We start from the raw sequence: 17708 nt of genomic DNA, 5'->3' as shown, positions 1-17708 counted from the left end.
TGTGAAGGAAATGGCCCGATTGCTGCCTCTTGTTGAATGTTCCTAGAGTAGGATATGCTCATGTCTTGGCTTTCTCCCCTGTGGAATGCTCACCCCTGATGAAGCATGCCAGGCCATTGCCCTCTTTTAGACCTCCACATGCCTTCCAAGAACTGTCCTTAGCCAGCTGTCACTTTTCCCTGTTGGAGCATCTGTTTCTCAGAGCCACACAGCAAAGTGAGGCCTGATTGTTATTGCCTCACTTTCCTTCACTTGCTTTAGAGAAGGCAAAGTGTGACTAATGTTGAGAACCAAAACTTCTTTTTTGACAGGGATTGCTAAATAGAAAGAATTTTCTCTGTTTGGTACAGACAAAACAGTGTATGTTAAATCAAAACATACTCAATATCTACACCTAAACTTATTTAGTGTTTACTTCTTTTACCTAAGGGGTATAGCTACAACAATATCCTTTTAATCATTCTCTGAATACCAATGAATTAAAGCAATAACATTTATTGTAGTTATGAGTACAGTATCTGCAGATCAACTGAGGTTTAACAAGAGTTTATAATTTAGGGAAAAACTAGTCCTAAAAGAACAGCCGACCACACAAGTATTGGCATAAACTCATTTATTTGATCATTTGTTTATTCAGGCGCTATGTGTGCTTGGTCCACCATATGCTGGATGTTGTGGCAGGTGGGAATACAGGAAGACTAAGACATAGTTCTTGCCCTCAGGGAACTTATACTCTAAAGGTGAGAGACAAATAAGCCCAAGCCTTGGTGTGGACTGGGGCGACTTGGAGATAAGCACAAAGGCCTTTGGGAGCAAGCAAGGGGTGTCTCAATGAGACTGTGTGGCCTGGGTGTGTGTTGTATAAAAGTTCCTGGAGACCCCATAAAAATTGGGTGAAATGATTTCTGCTTTCAAAGAGAACTTACTCTAATTATTCTATTTTGAAACCTAGAGTCTGAAGAATAATTATCCATCCAAATTTGAAGAACCTATAATAGTTCCTCTTCAAGAATTTGCATGGGATCAATATCTACAGGAGAAAAAAAGGGTAAAGGATATTTTGGGTGTGGGGGATATTGACAGTTTTGCCTGATTTATCTATGCATTGTTTTGGAAAAACCAAAAGAGTGATTTTAGTGCAACTATATTTTATTTCTCTAAATTATGCACTTTTCCTAAATTAAGTGAATCATTTTACCAAGCTGATTTATTAAATAAGTAAAATATTCCTAGGATTTTTCTTTTGGAAGTCATATGATAAAGGTAAATTTAAATCTCAGTGGTGCTAATTACCTCTGCTCGTGGTTACCCCTCTCTCCCTACATGTCACATACTCACACATCCTGTGTCACCCTGGCATTCAGATCACTGTGGCCTGGCACTCCTCTTGGCCCTCACTCTGGAAAGTGTTGGTGGTGTACATTACAGAAATAGCAGGGGGGCTTGTGTGGTACTGTTGCCTATGGGAACTCTGATGACAGGCACCAAGTTCCCACAGGGCAACCTTGTCCTAGCTGACACTTCCTTCTCTGCATTCTCCCCTCTGATGGTACCCAAAGAACCTCAGACCTTAGGCCTAGCAGAGCTCGTCCAGGGATGATGCGTAGGTTTTCTCTTGGGTGCCAACCTGATGAGTTGGGAGTGCTGCCTGGAGCATGTGATGAGAAGGATTTTTAGGTGGCATCCTTGCTTAGCAACATCTCATGGTGGAGAGGGTGGAATGGGGTACGTGTCCTGCTTGTCATCCCTGATCACCTAGTCCAATAGAGGGTTCCAGTCCTGGTTTCTCTGCCTCACGCATCTGCCCAGCAGCTGATGAAATCTCATTTCTCCTGGCCAGAGCAGTTTTGACTGTTCTGTGCTTGGTTGCACAATGATGTCCTATGATTAAGTATGATGTAGATGGTGTTGCTTTAGCTTTATGAGAACACTTCACTCTCTGCTGTCACATGAACAGTGCAAAACTGAGTCAAGAATACTATTTGCTAAGTCTCATACTTTCATAGTCATAAAACATTTTCATTGGCATTCAAATAGAACCATAGCAAACACTTAAATATGGTGCTTGTTATGTGCCAGACACTATTCTAATCACATATATATGTGTATACACACACATACACATATAAAAATTCTAATCCTTACAACAACTAGGGTAACCAATGGTTCTTGTTTGCCTGGGACTGGGAAGTTTCCCAAGATGTGGGAATTTCAGTGCTAAAACTAGGACAGTCCTAGGCAAACTGGGACAGCTGATCACCCTGACATAAAACAATATATTTTTTTCTTAATTTTTATCACCAAACTTATTATACCGCCTACGAGTATCATGTTTTCTGCCTACAGGAGAACTAAGATCTCATGGTTTGTGGTTTGCCCCTGCTCCTCTTGCATATTCCCACTGTACTCTTAGAGACCGGTGTAGATTCCATTCCCCCGGTCCCCTCTTATTTCAGCCTTGGTTGCCTCGACATGTTTTGTCTTCACTTTCTCCTGCCTCTCTCTTGATTGAGACTTTCTAGTTAATTATTGCTGCTGCTTTCCACGTATACTTCCTTCCTTATCCTTCCTTTCTTCCCTCTCCCACACTCAGCCTCTGGAGTGGGAGCCTCTCTTCCTTCTCAGGCCAGTTTTATTTAGTTATTTTTTTACTCTCCTTCAATGTAAGTATTGTGTCTTTATGTTACGTATAGTGCTTCTTAGCACATTTGTTCTCTGTGAATCAATTCATTGGGTCTACCTGGCCTTATACTTCAGCAGAATGCAATGCCACTTAAGGAGATGGTGTCAGGGACTTTGGGAAGGCCTCTTCTTCCCCTCTAAGCAAGGCAGCATCCAGTCTTAGTGCTGGAAAGCACTAGAAACCATCAGGTCTGGCCTGCTATCTTGAGGCAGGTGAGGAGGTCTCTTTCTGTACAGAAGAGATCAAGACAAGGCATTTACATATTCAGCCTACAAATAAAATGTACCTTCTATTACATTTCTCCCATCAGGCTAACTAAAATATCCACAATTAATTTTTTTTCCTTGTTTTAACTTTTGGGTCCTTTAAAATATAACACTGATAAATATAAACACTCCAGGGAGTATTGACCACTAGGCTCTATCAGTGATTTACAGCTCAGCATGAACAAGTTTATTCTCTGCCTGGAAGCAGGTTTTGATAAGGTCATGGAAAGCAAGCAATAGGTTATTAAATCTCCTGAGAGAGGAGCTGGGAATGGAGCAAGTTGTCAAGTTGAGGGGCCAGTTGTTGCCCAAACAAGTATTTCTCCGAGTGCAGTCTCCAGACCAGCAGCATCAGTACCTCCAGGGATGTTGTTAGAAATGCAAATTCTTAGGCCTTATCCCAGAATCAGAAAATCAGATGGGGCTCAGGAATCTGTGATTCTGATTGCCCGCTAAAGTTTCAGAATGGCTATCCCGAATTACTCATTGTTTGCCAGGGCTTGCATTGGGCAATACTAAACCAGATCTCAGAGGAGACGTAACTCAGTGGCCACATATTGGGAATTTAGGAGATTAACCGTCAGCATTGTGTGGATGGAAACACTAACACACTTCATTTTGAGGGGCTTTGGACTGAAAGTGTTGAGGAAGGTGAGTTTTCTTCCTTACTGCCACTCACTGTACCCTGGAAATCCCTGCTGGCTTTCAGGAGGCATTTCCTAACCGTGACCCACCTCCATCAAACAAACATTCTCTTAATCTTTTGCACTGAAAACCATGACTTACCCAAAATCCCTCACCTTTCCAAGTATGCACACGGTAAAACGTGCTTAATGAAAGCAGAGACGGGCTTTTTGCAAGTTAATATAACAAGTATGCTATGCGCACAATGATTTTTATTAACCAAAATACCATATATCTTCTATGATTGTAACATTTTTAAGATTACTTTTTAGATCATTCTTTGCTTTTGGTATGTCAGATTCTTAAAATGTTTTAAAATTATTTTTGAGAGCAAAATTCTGAAGGATGATAAAAACTTATTTTTAAAAGATTCAATCCTACAGTTGACAAATGCAGTCCTAGAATTGATCACAAGCTCTGGCAATATGGGTTTAGCAAGTTTTTTTTCCCCCATTACATTTTTTTTTCTTCTTCCTTTACAGGAACTCAAGAGTGAAACCTGGGAATATTCTTCTCACGTGATGTGTTTTGTTAACGATCAGCTCTTGGGTGATGCATTTGATCTTCAGACATGGGCCCACAAGGTGTGGGATATAGTGGATACTAAGCCCTCTGCACTTTATGAGGCACTTACTTTGGACTATTCCACTAAATTCCTAAGAGACACCAAGGCAAGTTACACTAATTTTTAAAGAAAAGTAGTGGAATTTTTGATCATTTATATTGATTAATTGTTGATATAAGAGGGTGTAAAAGAGTAGAGACTAGGTTTTAAGCCCTCAATGACCTTGTTATGATCCAGTTGCAAAGGATTACGGTATGGCCGGGTTCAGCTTGGTGGCGTGTAAAGCAAACGTATCTCACAGCAGATGGGCTGTGCAAGGAGAACATCCCTGTACAAACATTTCTACTCTCTATTAGAGATTTGTTACCTGAAATACCCATTTTGAAATATAAAGACCTCTCTCAGAGAAGATCAAACCTATCCATTCATCTTTAGTATGAAATATCTTAACTTTCTAACACCTGGGTGAGAGCTCCTGCACTAAGAGAATGGAAAGTTTGACTGGGAAGAAAGGTGACATCTTAAAGCACAGCACACAGGTGGCGAGAGCAGGCCTAGACAGGCTGTGGCAGTGGGGAGGTCTCCAGTGGTACAGGAGAGTCATGAAGCAGGAGGTCCAGGGGGCGAGAGATGAACATCAGGGTGGGATGGCAAGAGAGGTAAAAGAACTTTGTAATTTTGCTTAGAAACCTTGTAGCAGCAACTGCCATGTGCTGACAATTATTTCTTGCCCATGGTGGCCTGTGCCCACAGAATGACCCAGTGCTAGATCTGAACTATGCAAAGGCACAGACCTTATCTCATTAATTTTTATTCATCCTCATTGAACCACTGCCTCTAACAGACCTGAAACATTGTAGGTGCTCAGTGAATGTTTGATTGAATAAACAGTGTACTTTGAAAATGCTAGAAATTCTGGGGTGTGGGGAGGAATTAACTGTTCATAGCAGTTAATTCCCAAGGTACAAGAGTCTACAAGTACATGGTGTACTTTGGTAATGGCAGGGAACAACAAGGAGGCCAGAATTGGTAGGGAATGAGGCTGGGAAAATGAGAGTGTCAGTCAAGATTCTTGGGGCCAACAGTACCAAGCTATTCTGATTAACTTAAGAGAAAAGGTATGTGTTGAAAGGATATGAGTTATCACACAATTGACAGGAAAACTGGTGAACTGGCTTTGGAAAACAGGAGAGAACCAAGGGAGTCCTGGCAGCAGGAAAACAGGGCCAGAGACACGCCACAAGAATGTGTGGCCAGGAGATGCCAGAGGCACTGCTGGCTTGGGTTCACGCTGCCGCTTTCACTGAGATTAACCTCTCAACTTACCTTGTACCTTTGCATCACTCCCTGCAGATCCAAGGCCCTAGGCAGCAGCTGTCTGGCATACCTACCTGGCTGTCAGATTGAGGAGAGGGAGAATCTGGCTCCTGTAGGTTCAAGTAAGGGTTTGGGACCCTGTAGGGAGTTCCCCAGGTAAGAAGGGTCTTCAGATGTTAAGTAGGAAAAAAAAAAAAAAAGTCCAACAGATCCTAAAGAAAGGCTGCAGTCAGATTATGATTTACTGTCCATTCTGAACCAAGGAGTTAGATTTTATCCAGAAGGAATCCAAGCCTACAGAGCTTTTCATAAAGAGTATGACATAATCCTCTGCTTTTTTTGGAAAAATGTTTAGGGCTGTGAAGAAGCAGGCTGGAGAGGGGAGAGCTTGGTGGCAGGTGGCCATTTGGAAAACTGCTGTAGTAGCATAGACTAGAGGTAATGAAAGCCTGAATTAATTCATGGCAGTGAGGATAGACAACTTAGATATCAGAGAAAATCCCTACATGTTTTACACAAAGAGTGGACTTTTCTTGCTGAGTAAAACCCAGGGACTTACTTCCAGGTTGGAATGGTATGCTTTTTGGCTATTAGGTGACAGGGACATTACCTTGCATTGCATTCATCTGATCTCTTTTCATTAGCATTTTCAGGATTATCTATTCTTGACAACCCCATAACAATAATACATTGATACACAGGGAAGTTTAATGATGACTGAATGGACTTACTCATTTCCTAAGCCAACCATGATTTCCAGTATATCTTCTTTTTCCTTCTAAGCCTGTGAAATTTACCATAACCTATTCTTTAGTTTATCTTTTAGATTATTCTTTAGTTTTTCTCTTTTATAATTAAGAACTTGTAGTGCAGAAGCTGAGAGGCACAATTATAATTAGTATGGATGTACTACTTTATTTCTGGATGTCAGCACAATATTTCAGTCTTTTAATTTTAAAAAAAAGTTTAGAGTGACATAAAATTATGATATGATACATTTAAAATGATTTCATTTATGTTTCCTAGATTCTTAAGAAAGAGGGCAGGGCAAGTTATGCACCTTGTTAAATAAGGTAGCATTTTTATCTATGAGAATGGTGCCCAAGATTTGAAATGTACTCTATTAGATGTGCTCTGGCCCCTAAATGAATGCTATTGTGATGAAGACTATTGTTTTCATTTTGGATGCTTCTCTATAGGGCTAGACACAGCCTCACAAAAGTTCATCTCTACCAGAAAGCATATCAAGTGAAAACAAGAGCTGGGGGCATCTGTGCACATCAGGATATTATTGAATATAACTGGAAAGCACAGCCTCCTCTTCCCCAACCCTGGTGCCACACATCTTGTGTATGTAGTGGCCTTAATTTCCCACTCAAAAAGGATGTGGCCTGGTGCTGGGTAGCTAATCTGTGCTGTCTCTGAAAATCCAGGACACATGGTAACCAAATCCATGGCACTCACAGAGGATCTTTTCCCAGAACTACTGAGGAAAGAAAAGAGTAGAGAAGAATTCCCAGTCTGTTTCTTTCCCCAAGGGGACTGCCTAGGGTTCCTTTTCACACTGTTTGTGATGTAGTGGATATCCAGGCCACCTGTGACTGTCAGTCCTGCATGATACGTTAATTGTGTGCAAAGCTTTGCTACTGAAGGGTTTTTTGGTTTTGTTTTTTTTGGTGGCTGGCCAGTACATTAAAATGTGTAATGTAGGCTACAAAAACAATAAAATAAAATGAAATAAAGTTCTTTAAGTCATTCATTTAATTTTTCTGTCATGTTATCCGTTATATCCATTATTATTATCCATAATGCTATTGAAATCTTACCACTGAAAACATATCTCTTATATGTTTAGTCACTTCTAAAACTTTCTTACAAGATGTTGACCTGCATTGTTGTTTTCTTCCTAATTTTAATAGCATGATTTTGTGTTCTTGGACATCAGTATTGATATTTCTCCAATTGGAAGATTGGTTTTTGAGGTAAGAGGTTTTTATTGTTTTTTAATAAGTTGGGGAGGTAGGATCTATAACTGTCAAAATGTTAAATATTTAATCTTTGAAACCTGTTATCTTTATTTTATAGCTATACTGTGATGCATGTCCCAAAACATGTAAAAATTTTCAGGTCTTGTGCACAGGAAAAGCAGGATATTCTCAAAGTGGCATAAAGCTACATTACAAAGGTTCAATTTTTCATCGAATAGTTCGGAATGGTTGGATACAAGGAGGAGGTGAGTTTAAAATCTTAAATACAATTAAATTGCAACATCAAATCAGAGTGTCCAAAATTTTGTTTATCTACTTTATGAAATGCATAGAGAATTAGATATACTTAATGTTAAATACATATTTTTAAAGGATGTTTTATTTGGCTAAATGATGAATTAAGATATTTGCATTCTTTTTTAAAAATCCCTAATTATTAAAATAAATCTAAATTATGTTGCCAGGAGCATTCCAAATTAGAAAGTGATATCAGAGAGTAGGGTAACATTTTTTTCAAAATTTAATTTTAAATGCTCATCGAAATGCATAAAAATAACTAGAAATACAGTGCTTTTAAGAAACATTCTAAGGGTAGGAATTTGGAAAGAGAATAAATGGAAAATAACTTATTTTCTACCTAAGATGTTACATTATTACAAGTGAAAAGAAATACCTAAGGGATTTTGGTCTCCATTTTTACTTTTTTTTTTCAGTTCAAGCTTTTGGCTTTACACAAACTAGGTGTCTGATTGACAGTACAAAATTAAATTTTGAAGGCCTTTTGGGAGACATTCCATAAGGAGCAATCGAGTAGCAATTTAAGAAAAATTGGCTTAGTGTGGAAGGAGATTTGCTTGAATGTGATGACATATGCAGACATTTAATGTATAATATTTTTGTATGATCTAGAACATTCTGAGGCTGATGAGGAGAAAAATGTAGATTTACTCCAAGAATTGCATGAAAGCAGCTATTTTTCCTTCAGCTTCTCCAAAATGAAATTATATCACAAATACCGTTATTTAACCTTACTGTTTTTCCAATTAATATGTGATGATTATCTTCCCATTGTCAATAAATATACAAAATGTTTAGCATCTGCTCAGTTTTTTGTTTGTTTATCATATTGCTATACCAACTTAATTCCCCACTGGTGAGCATTTAGATTATTTTCTGTTTTTTATTAGCATAAGACAGTCCTCAAGGGGGCCAGTATCAGGGTTCTTGACACTGAGTTCAATGTTACTCTCATGTAGTATGTTCTGTTCTGTTTTTGGTTTAACTCCTCCAGAAAAAGATTTTGGGAAAGTACGTCATATTATTTGTTTGTGTTTTTGTTTATTTATTTGTGAGGTAAATCTTGCAAGTGCACTTGAGTCATGTTTTCAAACAGTGAGGCAGCAATGTTAAGGACATTACGTTGGAAAAAAACTGGATTGCTAAATTCAAATTCAAACTCTGATACATATAAGTTGTACCACCTTGGATAAGCCACTTAGCAACTCTGAATCAGTTTCTTAATCATAAAAAGCAGGTACTTATTATCACAGGATCTGGTAAGGATCCAGTGGCGTAGTGTATTGAAAGTGCCAAGCTCTGGAAATATTCTTTTCTCTGCAGATGTCACATTCTCACAGGGCAGTGTAGAATTTTAGAGTACAGGAGCTAAATGTGGTTTTGTGCTGTGCCTTAGGATGCTTCCAGACACTATTGCTTGCCCTTTGGGCCCATCAGACCTGGCACAGTCCAACTGCCCCCACCCCCAGATCTCATCTTCTGATATCTCCCTCTCGTTCACTCTGCTGCACACACTGGCCTCCTTGCTGTTCCTTAAGCACATCAGGTACATATGGGCCTGGAGATCTTTTGTTGTCTGTTTTGCCTGGGACACACTCTGCCCAGCTATTCCTCCGGATACCACCTTGCTTCCCTCCCTTATCCATTTCTGATTTTTGTCTGGAACTTTTCCCAGCAGGGGCTTACCTGACCTCCCGACTTAAAACTGCCACCTTCCTCTCCACAAACCTCTTCTCACCCCTGACCTGCCACTCTCCTATACCCTTACCCTGCTTTATTTTTTTTTCACAGCACTTTTCACTATTAGATATATTATACTATGTTTCTTAGTTCATTTGTTTTATTGTCTGTTTCTTTTCACTAGAATATAAATTCCAGAGGGCAAAGATTTTTATCTATCTGTCCACTGTTGCATTCGAGGTTCTAGAACAGTGCCTCACATATAGTAGGTGTTTAATAAAGGCTGGGAGGGAAGGGGTTGGAAGGAAGGAGAAGTGGTGGGACTAACAGGTACAAAACTATGCTATCTACCCTAAGTGAATCATTGTGCAGTATATGCATGTATTCAAACAACATACTGTACCCCATGAAAATGTACAAGTAAATGTTAAAATAAAACAATAAATAAAATTGAATTTTTAAAAAATGAATGAATGAAGAGATAGTTAAACAGGAAACTTACATTCTCTTCATTTCTAAAGTACAAAGTTAAAGAAGATATCAAGTCGTTATGCCCCTTTGGTTGGATTTCTTCAATGCTTCCCACAAGGCCTGCCTTCAGAAGGATCTAAAATACAATTTGATGCATTTTATTGTCATCATCATCATCATATTGAGCATAATGATGGCGAAGATGATGATAATGAGAGGGTGCACTCTGTTAGCACTGATGCTGCACAGTAATGGCAGCCACTAATGGATGTGCATGATGCTCTTCAGGGTACTGCCCTATGTGCTCTACCTACATTGTTTCATTTAATCCTCAGAGCTGCCTCTGAGGGAGTAACCGTTATCCCCATCTATACAGACGAGAAAACAGGCTTGGAAAAGGTAACTGACATCAAGATTGAAATCAAAATTATCTGACATAAAAGTTTGTTTTCAACATCTACTTGGTATCTCTGAGTTTGTTGTCAGAGGCATAGAAATAATATCATGTACACAATACTTAATTCAAGTGGGTTATAGCCACAAAATACTTAAAAGGGTGGGTTATGGCCACAAAAAATAATAGTAAATACTTATTGAAATGGTGTCAAGATGAAATATTCACCTGGGATATCTGAAGCAGAAGACCAGAGTAATGTCGGGGGTGTAGGTGTATGGGACAAGGGAGTGTGACTCATGATTCGATGTTAGCAGGGGAGGGGGCCCACCTAGGCACATTTGCCTTAGCAAAGCAAACTCTAGGATCTGAAGGAATTGGTGCTGGGAGAGGCTTAACATTACGGCATCCTCCTGACTGCTGAGGGCTGTGGAGTGAGTCATGGGTGGAGTGTTAGGCACAGTAGAGTTGGAGACTGAAGGCTTATCAATTAACTTCTGAACCAGCTTTAGGAATAGTATAACTTAAATGCTACTACATGCCCATTCCCAGATAAATTCCCTCCACATACTGTTGTATCAGATCCCTTTAAAAAAGGAATAGCACACTTTTATTACATATAAATTTCTCATGCTAAGTAAAAATAACACAGTCCTTCAACAAATATTTGTTGAATACTGTATTAAAGGAGAGGTGGATTAAAGCACTGAGGGATACCGATGGGGAGACGGGGGGCGGTGTACAGAAGACAGACCTACCTCAGAGACCTCAGTTTTCACTAGAGTTAGCTTTGCTTCCCTTTTACATGTGGATGTATGAAAAAAAAAGTAACCAGTGCATAGAGTCTTTTTGTAGTGGGAGCATTGCCTAAGCCAAAATATGCACATCATATAAATATCTAAAGGAAAAACTCATGACTTCAAAGGTACTTCATTTCCAAAATACTGGGTAAATAAATGAATTATCAATATAGGGTAACTATAGGAATGGAAATTTGAACATGACTTCTTTTTACAGCACCTATTTTTTTTTTTCACATTCTAAAAAGAACTTGCTGTTGTTCCTATTTTCATCCTCTCACTTGAATCTTTCCATTTTTCTGAAAAGCAAGAGGGGCTATGGAATAACTTGTGAAGTGAGCAGAATTTATGCAAATACATTTTCTTTAAATTGTGACCACAATTATAATTTTACTACTTTATTATTTGAAAGGTTTTGCATTATAAATTATTATGAACATTATTATGAGGAAAAAATGGGATCATTAATGTAAAAGTGCTTAGAAAATACATGAGAAATTATTATAGTAATATCTTTGTGGTATAGATATTAAACAAAAGGTAGCTTATTCTGGTCATCGGTATAAGTGGAATCATAATTTAAAGCATCATTTTTCCCTTTCATTATTGTACTCTAACTGTTTTTTAGTCTCAGAATTCTAATGTTTATTGCTTTCTCTCAGATATAGTAGCTGGAAAAGGAGATAATGGAGAGTCAATTTATGGACCAACATTTGAAGGTATTTATCTTTACATTTTGTCAGTCATATATTCGTTGATTATTTAAACTTAACAAGACTGTATAGTTTTCCAACTCTAAATAAGATAGTATTGGGGATTATATGTATAGTAAAAGTGGGAGTTAAAAATGAGAAGCGGGGAAAGCATTCTAGTCCAGTCCAGAATAGCTTTGTATGCACATTTTTCCACTTGCCTACTTAGATTATTTCTTTAGAATAAATCTCAGAATTAGAATTGTAGGGTCAAAGGGAGTTTATGTTTTTAAGTCTTGTAATTTGCCACGCTGACACTAAGAATTAGTATCTTGATAATCCTCCCATTAAGATTGTTGTTGGGGGAGTCTGCGAAGATGATAGTGGCAGTGACATAGTTTTTAAATTTTTCCAACCCCCAACATAAAACAGCCAAAATAATTAAGCAGAAGAACTGAAAACTCTGGATAATATTTACAACAAAACTATGTGACAGGGTTATCTATATGAATTCCAAAATGCAAACGGTGAGGACTGACAACCAACAGCCACGAAATCTGCATGGTGTCAGCATCTGTGTTGGAGAAAGCAGGGCATCTGATGGACCTGAGAGTAGAACCCCCAAACAGCCAATAAGGGGTGAGTGCAAGGGGCCCGCAGTAAGATTTAAAGAGGCTGAAGCAGTCTAACCCCTGTGAACTCTTGAAACTGCTCTGACAAGGCTCTCTTCCAGGACAGGCCCACACTGGTGGGAATGGAATCAGAATCATGCAGGATGTAGGAACAGTAGTGATGAAGGGGGAATGGGAACAGAGCCAGGAGGTCTCAGAAAGTAAGCCGCCATAGTTTTCAATACTACATGAAAACAGCTCAAGAGGAAGCTTTGTGAAGTTAGAAAACCTACTCTCCTTCTAAAGTGGCCCCTCCTTCTAAACATTTAGGAAAATAACTTTTACATAAAATGAACAATAGAAAGTTTCAAGGTTATTGTAAGGAAAAAGAGAATCAGGAGCAAAGTCACTACAGATAATGAATGCACACTAGAAAGACATGCTCACAGAATAGATCGAAACTGTAACAGTCTGTCTCAAAACAAGCAAAAGTGCATTGAGAAAATGAGAGAATTAGAAAGTCAGAATTAGAAAAACTTAGACATAAGGTGACAAAACTGAATTAGCAATAATAGAAAGATAATTTCAGAAATGAATAAGCTAGAAGGAACACAAGAGCAAATAAAAACACAACAGAAGGATAAAAAGAAGTAGAAAGTAGGAGGAGAGAACTTTTAAGAACCGAAAAGAAATGAAGAAAGTAAAAAGGATTCATCAGAAAGTAACAGATATTAAAGATAGAGAAGATTCAACATGTGGATGATAGGTATCCCTAAGGAATTAAACAATGCAAGGGAACAGAATGAATACTAAGAACTATAATTAAAGAAAACCACTGTGAAAAATAAAAGGATTTAATGTTCTATATCTTATTTTATATGGTGGTTACACAGCATCAAACTGAATATCAAAGATATATTTATTAAATTTTAATAAAATGCATATATCTTAGATATTTGAGTTTTGACAATTTATATACTTCAAGTATGTTTATATGTCAAGTAAAAATATTTATATATCTCTAGTAAGAATGTTTATGCTTCATATAAAGTAAAAACAGCTGAAACTACTTATTGAAAGAGCATACCACATACCTGACAATACTGAAGCAAAACAACCAACACCAAGACATGTTTTAGTAACATTATTGGACATTAAAGAAAAAGAAAAAAATATTCAGGAATCTAGGCAAAAAGAGCAAACGATTTATAAGGGAAAGAACATTAGATTATCATCATATGTTTTGACAATGACACTTTATGCCTGAAGAAAATGGAGTAATGTGATACTCAAGGAAATGTGAGCTAAGGATTTTATAAACAGCCAAACTGACTTTGAATTATAAAGGGCACACAGTGTTATCAACATGCAAAACTTCAGTGAATAGTGTTTCTATAATTCCTTCCTAAGGAATCTACTACAGAATGAGTTTCACACAACCAAATTATAAGAGAAACCTTGACATAGGACTGGTGGTGAGCATTAATAATATACTGCAGTTATAGTAATCCCTCCCTTACCTGTGGTTTCACTTTCCACAGTTGCAGTTACCCAAGGTCAATCATGATCCAAAAATATTAAATGGAAAATTCCAGAAATAATTCATAAGTTTTAAGTTGCACAGCCTTCTGAGCAGCATGATGAAATCCCAGGATGTGAATTGTTCCTTTGTCCAGTGCATCCATGCTGCCTACACTGTCTGTTAGTAGTGTACTATATTTGTTAGTCTATTAGTAGTTTCTTGGTTAGCAGATCGACTGTCACACTATTGCAGTACTTGTGTTCAAGTAACCCTTATAGTTTACTTAATTGTTCCATTTTATTATTATTTATTGTTGTTAATCTCTTACTATGCCTAGTTTATAAACTTTATCATAGGTATGTATGTATAAGGAAAAAACACAGTGTTCAGTACTATCTGCAGTTCCAGGCATCCACTGGGGTCTTGGATATACCCCTGCAGATAAGGGGGGGACTGCTTTACCTATAGAACTAAAATTCAGTGAGGACAAAAAGGGTAAGAGTATGATATGTAATGACTATATTCTTTTTTTTTTAGGATCTAATCTTTTTATTAATATTATCATTTTTTACATTCTATGATGTTGTTGCAGAGCAGTTGGGAGGCAGGGGGAGGGGGAAAGGGGAAGGAAATGAGATGCAAGAAAGAGGAAGGAGAGGCAGGATTGAGGCTGTGGCACCCTCTCATTACCACAGGGAAAACCAGGGGGCTTCCAGCAGTGGCTTTGTCATTGCTGGGCTGGGTGCAGATGTCGGGGGGTGTGGCAAAAGCCCTTGCCCCTCACCACCCCAGGTCGGGATCCCTGGGCCCTTCTTGCTGCAGCTCAGTGGCCGTTGCTGGGCTGGTTGTGGGTGTTGGGTACATGGCTGAGGCCCTCGGCCCTCCAACACGCCAGCTCAGGAGAGCCCCGGGCGCTTTCCACCAAGTGGTCCTTGCTGGGCTGATTGCGCATGTGTAATGACTATATTCTTGAGTAATGGAGATAGAGTCTACTTAAAAGATGGAAAAAAATGAATATATGCAAAAAAAATGTTTAAACTAGTCTCAGTAATTATATTGGTGGTGATAGTACTGTTATTATGAGACTGTTGTATATGTAATGTGGAATAAAGTCAATGTGTAACTATGGAATATTGTAATTTCATTGTTTTCTGTGTCCTTGAGAATCAGGATTTTCAATGTGGGAGAAGGAAGATACAGATGAAATATAATAGAGGCTAATAAGTAAAATATTCCATAGTCTTGAATGTAAATTGGAAATATCATTTTAAACTCAAGAAGTATCCTAACAATATATATATAGCTCTGTCCATTGAAGAGGTCTGTAAACAATGGCCAATCTAGTAGCAATGAGCACTACAAGAAGTTAGGTTGTTGTTTTGAAATGTCATTTCTCACTTAGAGAAACCAGAGTTTGTGGGAGAAATGGAAGATTCAAGGTCTCAGGCAGGAAATGTACAAAATCAACATGGAAGCTCATATTCTATCAGATAGCAACAGCACTACTAAAGATTACTAGAGTCATGTCAAAAGGCCTCCGAAGCCAGTTCTTTAAAAATTTTAATTTATCAATATACAGTGTAGTTGATTTTCATGTCCCTTTACCAATTCCTCCTTTTCCTCCCTCCCTTTCCCCCTCCCCTCCCCCCATCAACATCATATCTGTTCACTTGTCTTAACAAGTTCAAATAATTACTGTGATTGTTGTGTTCTCAGAAGTGAATTTGAAGAGGCTTTCACTGGCCAAAGATGGAGTAATTTGAGTGTCAAAAAGAATAGTAACTGCAATTGACCTAAACCCACCAAATATTTTATATCCATGTGTTCATAATAATATTATATTATAAAATAAAGCCTAATTGGTCACCACTGGGGGAATGATAGGAAAACAATTCATTATCTTGAAATATAGGCAAAGAAACATTTAATCTTGCATTTCCTATATGAACTGTACCAAATTGTAGGTAAGGGGAAACATCTCTTTATGAAAGTATTCCAATTAATAAATGAAAAAGAAATAATAGAATTAGAATATCACCCTTTTGCTATCCCCACTAAAATAATGTATCTAGGCATTTGCTGCATCAATATCTGCTAACTTCACAGAAACAGGGATAAGCAGACATTATGAGCCTTCTGTTGTAAGAACACACTACCAAAGGGATGGAACCCAAGGGATGGAACACATGTCTGATTAGTGTCTGGACCCAGCTAGAAATGTGCAAAAAAATGCACTTAGTTCTGTTATAATGTGACATATGTGTTCCTAAAAATCTCTGCATTATGCAACATTGTGCAATAAAAAACCATAGGGCTAGGGCCAGCCCGGGGCTCACTCGGGAGAGTGTGGTGCTGATAACACCAAGGCCATGGGTTCAGATCCCTATATAAGGATGGCCGGTTTGCTCACTTGGGAGAGCATGGTGCTGACAACACCAAGTCAAGGGTTAAGATCCTCTTACTGGTCATCTTTTTAAAAAAAAGACCAAAAAACCCCTCAAAAACCATAGTGCTTACTGCAAAAATGAGGTTAAAAAATAAAAAAACTCCCCTAGTGACACATTAAAAAACAAACTGGTAACCTAAAAAACAGTAACACAATTTTACATCAGTTAAATGGTCAAGAAACATAAATGCTATAATAAATATGTCACTTTACCTTGAAAAAGACCTGAAGTTTGTTTGTGGAGGTGCATGTGGGAAGAGTTGCAGCTTTTGAGTTGTTTTGAAGTGGTGGAAGGAGTGGTTTCTGAAATCAGAACCCCAGATGTGGGTGGGTGGGGCTTATACCACCATCTGAGGTGGCTGATAGATGTCTAAGGTGTGGGTCTTCCTATGTGGCTCCATGCAGCTGGATGCAGTTTTCATTCACCCAGAGTATCTCACGGAGGAAGCATGTTAGCAGGGGTAAAATTCATAATGCTCAAGCCATTCCCTAATACATCAATCTAGCTAGAACAAATTTGCATTTTCAAAGCAAGTATTATAGCAGAACTGACAGGATAGAGGACAGAGAAACATCTTGAACTGCACCGTGTGTGTGCAATTAGCAAATTCTACCAGAGGTTAAATATCTCAGGCTGATTAATAGATAAAGTGTAAGGAAAAGACAGGGATGGAGGTAGAACCTGCAGATTAAGAGGCTTATAAAGGCATAACATGTCTTTTAAAGTAGGAAAGACTAAACTCTCATGCCTAGGGATGCACATTTGGATGATTATAAGGATACATTAAGTGCATGATTATATAAAAATCAGGGGAATCGTTAGTTTTGAGTACGGGGGGGGGCGCATTTAACAAGGAACTTCTTCAAGGGAAGCTGGCAAAGTTCTTTCTTTTGTCCTGAGTGGTAGTTAGAGCGGTGTTTGCCTTATAATAACTCGTTAACTATGTTAGTTTTTTGTGTCTATATTTTAATATAATAAAAAGGTTAAAAAAAATCTTATTGAACCAATGGCCAAAGTGAAAGGGAAAATAGCTAATTTCCTTCTAAATTCCTTCGCCTTTATCAATGAAAACATGCAAGTGACACCATTTATTTACTCATTCATAAAACATTGAAGTCCTAGTTATGTGCCTACATGGCGCTGGGACCTGAGGAAACAATGACCAAGCTTCTACCCTGAAGGATTTTGGTGTTTTCATGCAGATAGGTGTTTAAACAGATAAACCACAGGTGCTGTGCCGGTTGCTATCACAAAGGAAGGAACTGAATGGTGCGTGAAAAAAAAAAAAAAA

The 17708-nt window shown here is 38.2% G+C and overlaps 1 protein-coding gene across 3 annotated transcripts in view; it reads left to right on the top strand.

The window, feature by feature from the left end:
- The window catches only part of PPIL6 (peptidylprolyl isomerase like 6), a 28611-nt gene that overhangs the window by 2136 nt on the left and 8767 nt on the right, over positions 1-17708 (top strand). For 2 of the 3 annotated variants that reach the window (XM_063097952.1, XM_063097951.1), the window contains exons 2-6: positions 953-1048; positions 4116-4304; positions 7435-7497; positions 7601-7748; positions 11808-11864. In XM_063097952.1, the coding sequence (XP_062954022.1) occupies positions 953-1048; positions 4116-4304; positions 7435-7497; positions 7601-7748; positions 11808-11864 (553 nt within the window). The remainder of the gene's footprint in view (positions 1-952; positions 1049-4115; positions 4305-7434; positions 7498-7600; positions 7749-11807; positions 11865-17708) is intronic. The other variant, XM_063097953.1, reaches the window with a different exon arrangement.

The sequence above is a fragment of the Cynocephalus volans genome, chromosome 5 (genome assembly GCF_027409185.1).
Source record: "Cynocephalus volans isolate mCynVol1 chromosome 5, mCynVol1.pri, whole genome shotgun sequence".
Taxonomy (NCBI): domain Eukaryota; kingdom Metazoa; phylum Chordata; class Mammalia; order Dermoptera; family Cynocephalidae; genus Cynocephalus; species Cynocephalus volans.
Note: the sequence above shows the minus strand (reverse complement) of the source record. Positions and strands in the feature narration are given on the sequence as shown.